The 14,411-nt window shown below is 34.1% G+C and overlaps 1 protein-coding gene across 1 annotated transcript in view; it reads left to right on the top strand.

The window, feature by feature from the left end:
• The window catches only part of ROBO2 (roundabout guidance receptor 2), a 537,609-nt gene that overhangs the window by 471,349 nt on the left and 51,849 nt on the right, over positions 1-14,411 (top strand). The window contains exons 20-22 of the mRNA XM_065875890.1: positions 1,794-2,075; positions 2,469-2,594; positions 7,369-7,525. Of these exons, the coding sequence (XP_065731962.1) occupies positions 1,794-2,075; positions 2,469-2,594; positions 7,369-7,525 (565 nt within the window). The remainder of the gene's footprint in view (positions 1-1,793; positions 2,076-2,468; positions 2,595-7,368; positions 7,526-14,411) is intronic.

Genomic DNA, 14,411 nt, shown 5'->3' with positions numbered 1-14,411 from the left:
ACAATATAAATCTAAAGCTTTGGAGAACATCATAATCAAGGTGTTGGGAAGCTGGGGTCAATGCTGGAGAAACATCTATCCAGTTAATATTCATCAGTGAAAGACATGGTGGAGGAAGTAGAAACAAAACCCTAAAAACTTCCCTAGAGTGAAGGATCTACCTTCACAATCTTGATATATTATTAAGTATCAAAAGTTTTTGATAATAAAATGATACTGAACTAATGCTTTAGAATGAAATACGTTTCTTTGTCATCAAATTTTCTAATTAGTTTATAGCTAAAAACAAGAAGGGCGAGAAAGTAGTTACAAAATTCTGAATCCAAGAACAATTTACTTGCTTATACAACTTGGTGAAATATTACAAATGTGAACATGTTTAACAATCTCACTGATATGTATTTAAAATAGTCATTTAATAAAGTACGTATATACTTAATTATAAAACAGTTTGGAATTCCAGACATCAAAACCCTCAGAGAGACCTAAATTATATAGTGCATAAAATATATTATAAATGTCTTGTTACTGTTGCTAAAGAAGATCATTTTTAGCTTTTGTAAAATATAAAAGCAAATTAATATTTTACAAGAATCCTTATTTCGAGTACTGTTGGGTATCATCTCATCTAAAAGTTTTAGGATATTTTGACTATTTCAGCATTCTACTTGCGATCATAAGCTGGTTTTGGTACTGAGACAACCTGGTTCATTATTACAGTACTATAACTCGTTGAAAATTTCCCATAATGAAGAGATCAAGTGGGTTGATGACCTCATGTCCTATGAAATGTGACTTTCAGAACATACATTATTAAGGAGCATAATATAATTATATTCACTTTAACTCTGCATGATTAAAAATAGTATTTGTGTGTGTGTGTGTGTGTGTGTGTGTGTGTTTGTTTGTTTTTTCTTTTTTTAGATACTAGTATCTTTCTTCTGGGAAGGAAACTAAGTGCTCAGGAGAGAGGTGGCAGTTCTGAAATAAAAAGCATCATGTAAAGATAATTTAGTGCACCAAAGTGATAAATGGACTGATTGATATTCAGTGTTGTTCCTAAATTTTAATTTTATACTTGCTGTGTTACAACTTGAAACTATAATTCTCCACTTCTAAGATTTGGTAGCATAAACTAAACTCGCTAATCACTCATTGCTTTTTCTATAGTTACATCCTGCTGTATTGTGAAAATGACTTATTCATGAAAATGTTCCTTTGTTATCCAATAAAAAAAAAAATTGTTACCATTAGTTACACTCCATTTCTGGAGCTGTGAAATCAACCCAGATAAACAGCAAGTTGAAACTTCAGAAGAAAGTGCCTCATAGTTTGGAGAGTATAATTTTGGACATGTTTGCATCTATTTAGCAGTTATATTCCATGTCTCTTGGGATAAAGTGGAAAAAGATGCTTTAATCCATGATTTGTAGATTCACTTTTGTTATTGCTTCAGTAAAGAGCTAACAATTTCATAGATTCTAAAACAGAATGAGCATCTGAAAGCATTTTTTAATAGTGAAATATACCAAACTTCTCATTCACGGTTGAAGAAAATGGGGGAAGGGATGTGTTAACCAGTGAGACATGAAGGACGAGCTGTAGGCCTGCCTGTCACAAGGCTGATAGCTTGGTGATGGTTGTATATCATCTACCCTTCATTGGCTCATGAAGCCCATCTCAGCTGAACTGCAAACGTGTGGCATGATACGTTTATTTTTCATCTTCAGTCCTGATAGTTTTGGGCTTCCTGTGCATCATTAAATTGTTTCATTTCCCTATGTTCACCACAGATGTGCTGCCACCAGTTCCAGGCCAAGGGGATAAAACGGCAACGATGCTCTCAGATGGAGCCATTTATAGCAGCATTGACTTCACGACCAAAACCACTTACAACAGTTCCAGCCAAATAACACAGGCTACTCCATATGCCACTACACAGATACTGCATTCCAATAGCATACATGAATTGGCTGTTGATCTGCCTGATCCACAGTGGAAAAGCTCAATTCAGCAAAAAACAGATCTGATGGGATTTGGTTATTCTCTACCTGATCAGAACAAAGGTAACAATGGTATGTCAAGTCCTTACTTCCTGAAGAGTTATTTTCATATCATTTTTGCATGAGATAGAAATTAGTATTTGTTGTTCAGTTTAGTGATTCATCACCAGGTTCACTACCTAAACTAAAAAATATACCGGCATGTATTCAGTACCTTCCACAATCCCCACCACCACCACCGTCGTCACTATCACCACACACCAACACCAATCAGTTTCATCCTTTTAGCTCTTTTTTCAATAGTGATCAATAGTCCATCTCGACTTCCATTAGGCAGGATAGACAAAACATGCCTCCACTGTCCTATGACATCTGCTTCTGAGTTGCTAACTGCATGTTCTGCATGGGCTTGTGCTGTGAACTAATCACATGATGCCACTATGACCTCTGCCCTTTAACCCTTAGCCTTACTTTACATCCCTGACTACCGATTGGCTGAGGGATTGTCTAATAGAATGCCACACAACCAGTCACAGGATTTCAGCACCACCAGCTCTCACAACAGCTCAGAGAGGAGTGGCAGTCTCTCAGGTTGGTCTCGTCACAGTAAGGAGAAATATTTGTTTGTCACCAGCATATGACCTGTGTTCCTAACAACCATGAAGAAGTACCTGGATCACAACTCACTGTCAGACATTTATCTTTCAAATAACAATAACAGTTTATCCTAATGAAATCATGATTTGGGGGAGGGGGTAAAATTCACCATCACCCTTTATGTACTAATTGTACAAGGATGTATTCAGGGAAAAATAGTACCATTTTACTAAATACGAATTATTAAGGATCAGATGAGTTTGATCTGCCTTGAGCCCTACTTAAGAGTCCAGAGAACTTTACAATAAAAAGATCTTATAGGAAAGTCAACCCCATGGTGTGCACAGCAAAAGATGAATTCAACAAAAATGCAAATGATTTTGGCAATTGTTCATAATATTAGGAGTCTGGTGATGTGACTTCCTATCTTTGGATGATTTTTCTGAAATATTATGTAATAGTATTCTATTGAATGATATTATTTAGAGTAAGGTCCTGATACCATGCTAAACAAGAATGTTAATATGGGACATTATTCTTTACATTTAATTGCCAAAAAACCCCTAATCTTTCCTATTGATAATTCTTTTGTGCTGTAAATTTTCATATATATTCAAGATACAACAGCTGAACTAACAGTCTGTACTGCAGGTATTGTATAGCACATGTGGGGAAAAACACATTTTACTGGAAAGAAATATATACCTATCATAATGAATATCAGTGATTTTCTCTAGGCCCAAGGATCCTCATCTCTAAAATGAGGAGGTCCTAGTAGACATTCTAACTTTCAAACATAACATCTATGTGGTGTATGACTGACGACTTTATCTGCACATTTCTAGTTGATGCCATGACCTTATTTGCTTATTTTTTCATACTTATGATATACTATTTATTTCTATGAAGTTTTTTTTTAACCTCAGTTCCTTAATAAAAGATTATGGTATATTATGATATGTCACAGGCTACGAGGCATCAAAGCCATAAAGAGTTAATTCTTTTACGTCATTAGGTTAACATTTACTAAATGACTTTTCCTCAGAGATAAAACACTTTCAGTCTGAAAATGTTAATGTTCTCTCTCCCCTCCAAAATGAGCCATTTGCTCTTCTTACCTATTGGTAGAATTAGATACATTGTAGAATGCAGAAAATTTTAAACATCTGTTATGAATTTAAACTGGCTTAATTATATAGGGGAATTTTTTTGAATAACCTTATATGTCATTTGTACCGTCATTTATTTATGAGGAATCCCACAATTGTACTGAATAATTAAAAAATTAATTTTATCCTAGGCTTATTTCATTCAAGATATGCAAAGTCTCTCTCTCTCTCTCTCTCTCTCTCTCTCTCTCTCTATATATATATATATATATATATATTTATATATTGTAAGCCATGGATTGTTTAAGACCTTCTGTGAATTCCTTATTAAATATTCTGTATATCTTGATTACCACTGAGTTTTTAAAGTTATCTTTTGAGTAATTGTAAGCAGAACATGATTCACAATAGTGCTTACTGCTTTTCTGAATCCATTAATCTCCTGAGTGACATTTATATATATATATATATATGTATATGAATTATATTAACTACTTCATCTACATTTGAATACAAAATTACTTAAATTGGTGATAGAAAGCATTCTTTAGGAGGTAAGAGTGACGTTATGATTCTCTTCTTAGTTTAGTCAAATTGAGTTTAATATTAGTTTGTTTTGTGCTTATAATCAGAGGTATGTTTCCTAAAGCTTAGATTTAAGATCAAACTTCCCTATGGATATTGGATCATATCATATTGATATTATAAGATTTTCTTAATTTGTGCACGGTGATGAAACAAATTTAAAATAATCACAGTAATAAAGAAAATTGGACATTCCTGAGTTATATGAATGAATTTCTCACCCTTTTTGAAACACTCTTATGATTTATTAAATACATAAGTTCTTAGCACTTCTCTTAAAAAGGCCAACTATTAAAAAATATAAAACACAGATTTTTTCAAAATAGTATCTGCAATCATAATTTTATATATATACATGCATATACAACACAGTGCCAGTAGTAATAACTAAATCTTTTTATATGCCAGTATTATTTTAAATAGACTATAAGTTTAATTTTAAAATGAGCTATTTTCATAATTTTTTTTACATAGAAATCATTTGTTTAGCATAAGTAAATATAAATCCAAATATTTACATTTTCAGTTGAAGAGGGACGGGTCAAATATGTTTGCAAGTCATCAAAATATGTTCCCCTAAAATATAATGCAGGCAGTTCTCACCTTAAAATGCTTTATGATCATTGGTTGCAAGTAAACAGCAACACAGTGGGTTCACTTAGATCAAGATATAGATCTCAGATAGTTTAATTTTCTTAGCTCATATCATATGCCACTATTATGCTAAGAGCCCACCTCTTTAACTCATTCTAGAGAAGACAAAGCATGTTGATTGATACTTACCAAAAGTACCCACAATGAGATGCAGAAATTTCCCCCAAAGAGGGGAAAGTAGACATTGTATGGAAAACCCTCACAAATTCCCCCTATGAATCACCTCTGCTTCCACGGCACATTTTTAAGTAAGTTGTTTGGAAGAGTTGATAATGGCTTTCCTGACCTTGGACAAGGATTTCAACAGAGCTGGGTTCAGAGCTGCTGAAATTGTAATTTCCAGTAAAGCTGCTGCATTCTAAATTGCTTGTTCTTTTACTGTGTGAATATGGACCACAAACTCAGAAAGAACCTCTATTTTCTCATCTATAAAATGGAGATGTAAAAACTTCCCTCTTTGTGTCACTCAGTTCTGGTGGTGATCATATAACATTTCTAAAAGTGCTATAAAAAGTGAAAAAAGCATAGGACACATATAAATATACAAGGGATAAAAGAGGTACAACTAGGGAAAAGCTATGAAAAACACACGCCCAACCCATTCTTCTTTTAAGTATTGAGACATAGTTCTGATACTACCGAGAAAGATACAATCTTTTTATGATTGTTCTGATCAAGAAACAAAGAATTAAGGCTCACCTACTTTAAACACAAAAATTACAAATTCAATCAGGTTTATTATTTTTATTCTAAGAATCGGGTTATTTCTGGGATCCTCATTGGGGTAGGAGTTGAGTGTGGAGTGGCTTTGGAAACAGGTAGAATTGAGTTTGCTTTGAGATAGAGGAGATGGGAGAGTGTGATAATGACTGGCATTTATTGAACATTCTATACATTCTGAGCCCTTTATATGCCTTATCTCTTGTAATACTCAAAATAACCTCCCAAAATAGTAACTTTATATTTTTTTACATGTATGGAAATTGAGGTGATATCTATGAATAACTTGTCAAGTAGGTGAGAAACTAGTTTTCAAAACCAGAGATCCAGCTCTTATCCTCAAAGCAGAAGATACCTGTTCTCCTTTCTCTTAATACTTCTTCTGCCAAAGATAAGAAGTGAAAGGAAAGGTGAAAGCACTCAGTTTTCAGGGATGCTCTTTTAAATATGTGTGTATATGTGCACACTACCTATTAAACAGACATAATTCCATAATTGGCAATAGTGTATATGTCCAGTTCAGTAGTTTCATCACTTTCTGGCACTCAGACTTGTTATAATTTTCTGAATTGGCTGATGCAGGTTAGTAATTGGTAGAAGAAAAGAAATGAGGTAAACTTCAGTGATATCTCTATTGTTAGATAGCTCTGCTACAATTTGATGCTCATAACTTTTAGTTCCAGAAAGATGTAGTCCAAGGGGTCAATACCATTTTTTTTTTGGAGATACAGCTATTGACTCTAGTGGGAGTGACAGAAGTTACTTAGGTTCCCCTGAAACATTTTTTGTCATTCTGCTCAAGAAGTACACATTTCTGCATCCAACTGTGGTCCACTTAGGAAGAAACTTGATGTACTTAATTTTGGCGGAGTAAAAAGTACTGCATTGAACAAATGATAAAACTATATTTTTATATGTTTTAAACTCTATTTCATTAAGCTCTGGTAATTCCAGATATGGTTTATATGCTGCCAACCTACTTTCTGCTCATGTTTTGTACATGAATTCATTTGTATTATGAGAATACTGAAACTGATTACTATATTTCCATTAATTTTCCCCATATTTGGAATTTTAAGAAATGTTATGCTTAGACATCTGAGAACTACTCTCACTATAGGCAAAAATAATTGTGCCATTCATTAGTCAGAAATTCTATAAAACATATCATTGTGAAAGATTTATAAGTATCCTCCAGATTGTAGTTGATTGATTTTTATAAGTTACTTTTGAGAGAAAACTGTTACTCGCCCGGATTAATTAAATTGAGTAAATTCTAATGGAAAAGTTTAGCCTGTATCCTTAGATACTGCATTTTCCACTGAGACAGATTATGCAAAGGAGCATTATAAACGCACTAAAATCTGACATTTGAAAGAATTTGTTATGGCCCATTATTTCATCTAACAATGAAAATGTGGAGGCAGCAAACGTGAATAAATCAATAAATTAGCTTTTGCTACCGCAGCCATGTTTTTGGTTTATTCAACTCTGCAGTTAATGCATTGTGAAAGAAACAATATCATTTTGAGTGATTTATAAAAATGTTTTTCTTATTATATCATTTCATTGTTTATAGCTTTTAACAGCTGTAACATACTGATTCTGGTGTTTTGAAAACATAAATACATCTTCCTGCCTGATATACTCTGTTTCTTATGATATTCACTATGTCTGAATAAATGTATTATTATTTTCAGGTGGGAAAGGTGGAAAAAAGAAGAAAAATAAAAACTCTTCTAAAGCACAGAAAAACAATGGATCAACCTGGGCCAATGTTCCGCTACCTCCTCCCCCAGTCCAGCCCCTTCCTGGTACAGAGCTGGAACACTATGCAGTGGAACTGCAAGAAAATGGGTAAAAATATCTCATATACCAGCAAAATGCCCAGGGCTATCCTCCTTTCTCTGTTATGCATTTTTGTCTTGATACTGTGTCGTCTTCCTGTTTTCCCTGCTGCCTTCCCAACCTGTTCATTGCTCCCCCACCCCTTTTATTGTTTGCCCCATCTATATATTTTTAGCTGATAAATACAACACAGCACATATTGAGGACGTAGAATCCTTGGCCATCAAGTGCCTTAGATTGTCTGCAATCATGATAATGCAGCCTCCATTTATAATATTGCTTGTTAGTTTGAAAGCAAGTAACCCAGAGCTCTGTGAACTAAAGAGGCACTCCTGAGAAGGGCTGAAAAGGAAATTAAAATAACCTTCTTCATCATCCCTCGCATTTCTCTAATGACTTGATGTCTGGCCATAGCAGGTCGCCCACTGTTGAGCTCCATCACAATGGGATAATTGTAGGGATCTGGCCAGTGGGTAGGACTTTAATCATCAGCTTTGATGGGAATTTAGGGGTCCGAACAATAAAGGAGGTTCAAGCCAATGCACACTCTGTAACAAAACCTTTTAAGTTAGAAAATTTCCTTTAAGAGTTTTAAGTTAAGTGACCAGCTTCCTTATTCTTTCCCAAACATCTCACAAGAATTAGTTTGCTTTCCTCTGTTAGTTTAAGTGTTAATTGATTTTGAAGTAGAAAGACATTGATACTGTTTATTTTTTAATCCAAAAAAAATAGCTAGTCAGAAGAAACATAGTCTCTTTTTCTATTTTAATAATTCTAAGTGCTCTGTCTTCCTCACAATTTGCTTTTGACTGAAACTGAAAAATGCAGAATAGAGGCAGTTTTTTATTCCAAGTTCTCCTTTATTTAGAAGTATTTAGGTATTAAAATATCTCAGTTTATTTAAATAATGGTTTTATTTCCTATCTTGTTTTACATAAAGATCACATGCACATGCTTATAATTTTTCTCCATCTCCTTTTTTCTTACATAACTGCTGTCTTTGAGGTCTCCAGATTAATTTTCCTAACTAGAACTTTCTTTATCACATTTGCTTCCGAAGAAAGATTCCATTTGCTTTTTCTTACAGTTACCTAATATATATACACATATACTCTATATATTCATTATATACACAGATAGATAGATAGATGGGCATGCATATATATAAATAAGCATACCTCCATATTTTTTCTCTATATCTTTCTTTCCCTCCAAAGGGCCTCATTTGCTTTTGTGAGATTGTAGTTCCCATATATATGCATGTCATTTTTATTGTACTTTTGTTAAAACGTTCACACCTGAAATGGGAAGTTAAAAGTATACCTTCTTTCTCTGACTTTTTTAAAAACAAAATTTTGCCCATGATCTTATGTAATACATATCAATAATAAAATATGTTAGTGTCACACAATTCCTAGGCAGGGAAGCAGGGAACAGCGGTGTGTATTTCACAAGAAAATATTATTACAGGGCTTAGAAAAATGCATTTTAAAGGCTGTAATTAGAAAATAAGAAAATAGAACTTGTAAACTGGGGAGAGAAAAGTAGTGTTGTTAAACATTTATAAACATAAAGTCTTGAACTCAGTGTAAATATTGTAGGTAATTTGGAATCTTGATTAGTAGATTTGAGATGACGATGAGTTTGTCCATCTCTTGTTCTTATTAATATTTTTGTATTTTCTAATGTGAAAACCTTATAATACTGAAAAAAGATTTTTAAATATTTTCTATATACTCTGCTCTTCATGATATTAACTTTGAGCTTTTTTTTTTTTTTTTTTTTTTTTTTTTGCGGTATGCGGGCCTCTCACTGTTGTGGCCTCTCCCGTTGCGGAGCACAGGGTCCGGACGCGCAGGCTCAGCGGTCATAGCTCACGGGCCCAGCTGCTCCGTGACATGTGGGATCTTCCCGGACCGGGGCGCGAACCCGCGTCCCCTGCATCGGCAGGCGGACTCTCAACCACTGCGCCACCAACGAAGCCCTAACTTTGAGCTTTTATAGAATAGTTTATATGCCTTGATTTGAAACTTATGCAAATTTAAAGTTTTCTTGAAATAGAAACAACAAAAAAACTTTAGAAGTCACCTGTTTTTAATAATTTTTATTTCTAACAAACAAGGATTCAGCAATTGTACTTCTTATGGTGATATGTAGATTTTGCTTTTGTTGTTTTAGTATATCATAATAGAGACCTTATTCAACATACATTATTTTTTTTTAAGTACATAAGAACTGTTAAGCCCAGTGCCAGAAAGGAAAGCAAAAGAGATGAAAGAAACAAAAACACAATTAATAAGTAGGATGTGATCCCTGATTTAGGAAACTCACAGAATTCAGAGGTAGAGACCAGAAACCACACACACACACACACACACACACACACACACACACACACACACACTATTTTGTATGGCGAGCCCTAGCTAAGCAATGTGTACAAAATAATAACTTGCATACAGAAAGGGATAACCATGTATGCCAGATAAGGCTGGGGCAAGCCTATAGAAGTTGAGTTTTGACGTGAATCTTGAATCACTTATTCACAAATAATAGTACCCAGTGTTGGGTGTCTATTGGGTGCCAGGCTCTGAGCCAGAAGCAAAAAGGACAAAGATAATGAGAAGTAGTCCCTAACATAAAGTAATCTCCACATCAGAATAGATTTCTTACCAATGAGTACAACAAAATATTACTAATGTCACTATTTGCCGTGCAGATGGAGAGAAATTTTCTTAGCCAAAGGCATAAAATAGAAATAAAATGAAAGATGAGGAAAAAAAGGAATAGTTCCATTAGTTTTCCTTTAGTACTTCCTACTCTTCCTTTGAAACCCCACCCTATTCTAGTTAAGGTTACTTACCTTTCCTTTATTTGTCATTATTCCTTAAACTTACTTCTCTATTGTAATACTCATCACATTGCATTCTAGTTGCTTGTCTATGTCTTTCTGCCATATGAGGTTTGTTGAGCTTGAAACATGCACAGGATAGAAGATAATTTGAGAAGGTGTCGTGAGGCCAGTTGTGAAGTCTTGTATGTCTTAGAGGAATTCTGATCTTTGGGTATAGAAGATGGATTGGAGGACATGAGGCTAGGGCAGGTAGATAATGTATGGGATTTTGCAGCAGAATGGCCAATACCATGAAAATGATAAGAGAATAAAATAAGGCAATGGCAGCGGGATGGAGAGAGAGGGATAGATTTTAGAAATGTATCTAGCCCAGAATAATCACAATCTTGAAAAGATTGTCTTTTGCTTTTTATTACAATGTTTAATATTGTTTCTAAGAGCTTAGATATCATCAATTTTCTTTCTTGGCCTTTCTTGAGCTATTTTTCCCCCACAATACTAAATATCAAAAGTTATCAAATCATTGTCCTAATAGACAATGATTTGTTAATTCAGTACTATATCAACAATGGTAAATGTTCTCTCTCATCAATATGCCTCTCTCAGCTAGACAAAAATGTATCAAAATGTTTGTTCTTAGCTATAAATATAATGTATTTTAATGTAATCATATGATGCTAGGAAGAATTCAGTAGTAATTCAATAGAAAACTAATGCTTTGTTTTGCTATTGCAATTAGAAATTGGCAGGCTTTTGTGGTTGTTGAACTTTATTGTATTTTTATTAGTAGTTTGGTGTTTGTATCTGGCCTTTTACAAGTTAGTTCACATGCAACATTGATTTGCTGCCATTCTGCTTATTATTCACCAGGCAAGACAGATAATATGATGCCTCATATTTCACTGACAGGAAGTCAAAGAACAAAAGCTTCTCTAGGAAACGTTGGCCAAAAGACCTTTGGATTGGCATTAGAATCATTTTCACAGTCTTTTTTAGGTTACTACAAGAAAAAGTTGAATTTTCATCGCTCAAATAAGATATACATCTGTAAATATGAAGGAAACTCTAAAACCAGAACTATGCTTTATATAACATTCATAGAGTCATCTATTACTTTCTTGCCCTTCTTCAGAAACTGCACAAAACCTAAGTATCTGTTGTTCTGGAATGAATTAAGACATGAATACCTCAGAGGTGATGCACAGTTCTCGCCATCATATGATTTGCACCGTACCCCAAATTTCTTTGACCTGTTCTCTCATGTTCTTCACCTAGACTTTCTTTTATCCCCCTCTCTCTATTTTCCACTTCTTGCACAAACGACTGAGATGAATCCATGGATTTTTCTTAGTTCTGCTTCTGTTCCACAGGGGGACAGAGTTTGCTCACTACTGTTCTAGATTGTAGAAAAGACTTGGCAGAATTGATGATAAACACCCATTCTAGTAAAATGGAATAGCAATTAGAATATTTTTTAGTCATTTTGTACATTATGCAATGTAATTGTATAATGTTAAAACTCATATTTTATGGTAGACTCTCCTTTGCCTGATGGTATTTGAATAATAAATAAATGAGTTGAGTAAAACTAATTACAATTTTTTATGTTACCTTAACACATTATATATGTACCATTACTTACTCCTTTTCTTATGTTCTGTATGTATTTTCATTCCATATGTGTATTCCCTTTGAATTATTTGAAGTAAGAATAGTTTACTACTTATAAGGTAGGGAAATTTTAGGAGATAATTGCCTACTTCCATTTGAAAGATTGAATATATAAATGTTCTTTCTTTGTTCAAAGGTAGGACATCCCTGACAATAGTCTATGTAAGCAAGGAAAGTACATGTACTAGTTTATAGAATAAAATTGTGCTATTTTGTAACAAGTTTATGAAATAAATTTAATTATAACTATTGATGAAGTATAACAGGATGCATATTCCATATTGAAAATGGGCAGTTTTTTAAAAAAATTAGGCTACTTATACATATTTTTGTTTGACTTAATAATATAGCATTTAAAGTTAAGTAAGTTAAGGAAAGAAACCTAAGCATTCTTAATAATAAGCAGTTTGTGAGTTTTCATTTCAAATCAATAAATATGCTTATCATATACTATTTTTAAGGTATTATGTCAGATGTGGCCAAACAGGAATAGTTCAATGTCATTATGTTAATGTACCTTAAATCCACTTGAGGAAAAAATACTATTAACATGTGAAAGGTTAAATACTAAAATAAATTGGACAACGGTTACAGAAATCAACATTGGAAATAGCAGAAGACAGTGTATAATCAATTTTCAAGTAAATGTGCAAAAATATTATCAGTGCAAGTTCAGAAGAGTTATATATCAGTGCTATTTGGCCTCATCAGGGAAATCTTTATAAAAGATATGGGATTTAGCCTGTAGCTTGAAGGATTTGTAAGAGTAAGCTAGGTGAAATTGGAGGAGTCTAGCTTATTTGAAATAAGTTGAATTCTTTAAACTAATGCACCAGGATGGAAAAGTACAAAGAAAGGAGGAAACAAACCAATTTCTTTTGAGCAGGAGATTCTTGTTGAGAAACTGAAGAAAACATCTGAAAAGGTAGGTTGAGGCTTTGACACATTTAATGGACAGAACAGAGTAAAGTGAAGTGAATGTTTTATTCCAAGAGTTCTGATGTTTTCATAGACAGAAAGTGTAAGTGATGTGCAAGATTGATTAGAAGATGGGGAAAATTAAAAGCAATGAATCCAACTGGGATAGTCGTTATGAACCTTTTACACCACAGACTCTTATCTTCGAATGAAGTCTAACTGTGATCTCCAACATAAAAAACATTAAAAATGCCATCGTTTTAGAGCAATATATTTTCTCGGGTCACACTGGTACTTATATAGCCAAGAAATGGGAATACAAGTTTAACTGTTGATATTTTCTAATATATAAAAGTGGTTATTTGTAACACAATAAAGTGTGCCTGATACTAAAATGTAAAAGACATTTCAGGAGAGATATTATCAGATTATACAGGGCTTCTGAAACAAAGTATTCAGTTTGCAACTCATCGAGGTAGAAGATTATTCAGGTACCCTCAATAAGAGATGAAAATTTAACAGCCAAAGATGTCATCACACTCTGTATGAAACCTCTCAGTGACTATCCATCACCCACAGGCAAAATTCCAAACTCTTCCTTGGGGCTGATGAAGCCCTTCATGATCTAGCACATACTCACCTCTCCTGCCTCATCTATAACCAACCTTCTCTATTTGCCAGCTGTTACCAGTTAGAAAGCTGAGTTCTTCAAATACTTTAAATTTTCTCTTCCTCTGGGCCCTCTCATGTGTTACCTAGAATATCCCCTTTTTCAGTGGTCGGCAGAGCCTCACCCAAGCCCCAAACTAATTTCAGCCTCCCTGCTTTATTCTTATAATACTTGGTATCTTTGATTATTTGCTACATATCAGTCTGCCCCACCGGATTTTATGCTCTATAAAAAGATCCAGTTACCTGACACATGTTGGTCAAATCAAAGGATGATAACTTGAGGCGTTTTAAATAGACTTTATTTTTTTAGGTCTGTTGTAGGTTAACAGCAAAACTGAGCAAAAAAATACATAATTTCCCAATTTCCCATGCCTCCACACATGCATAGCCTCTGCCACTATCAACAGCTCCCACCAAAGTGGTACATTTGTTAAACTGATGAAACTACATTGCCACATAATTCTCACCCAACATTCATGGTTTACTTTACGGTTCACTCGTGGTGTCGTACATTCTGTGTGCCGATGTACAAAGAAAAACTGGATGAGTGTATAATGACATGTATCCACCATTATAGTATCATCCAGAGTAGTTTCACTGTTGTAAAAATCCTCTGTGCTCAGTCTGTTCATCCCTCCCTCCCCTTAACCTCTGGCAACCACTGATCTTTTTACTGTCTTCATAGTTTTGCCTTTTCTAAAATGTCATATAGTTGGAATCATACAGTATGTAGCCTTTTCAGGTTGGCTTCTTTCACTTGGGTAATATGCATTTAAGATT

The sequence above is a fragment of the Phocoena phocoena genome, chromosome 4 (assembly GCF_963924675.1).
Source record: "Phocoena phocoena chromosome 4, mPhoPho1.1, whole genome shotgun sequence".
NCBI lineage: Eukaryota > Metazoa > Chordata > Mammalia > Artiodactyla > Phocoenidae > Phocoena > Phocoena phocoena.
Note: the sequence above shows the minus strand (reverse complement) of the source record. Positions and strands in the feature narration are given on the sequence as shown.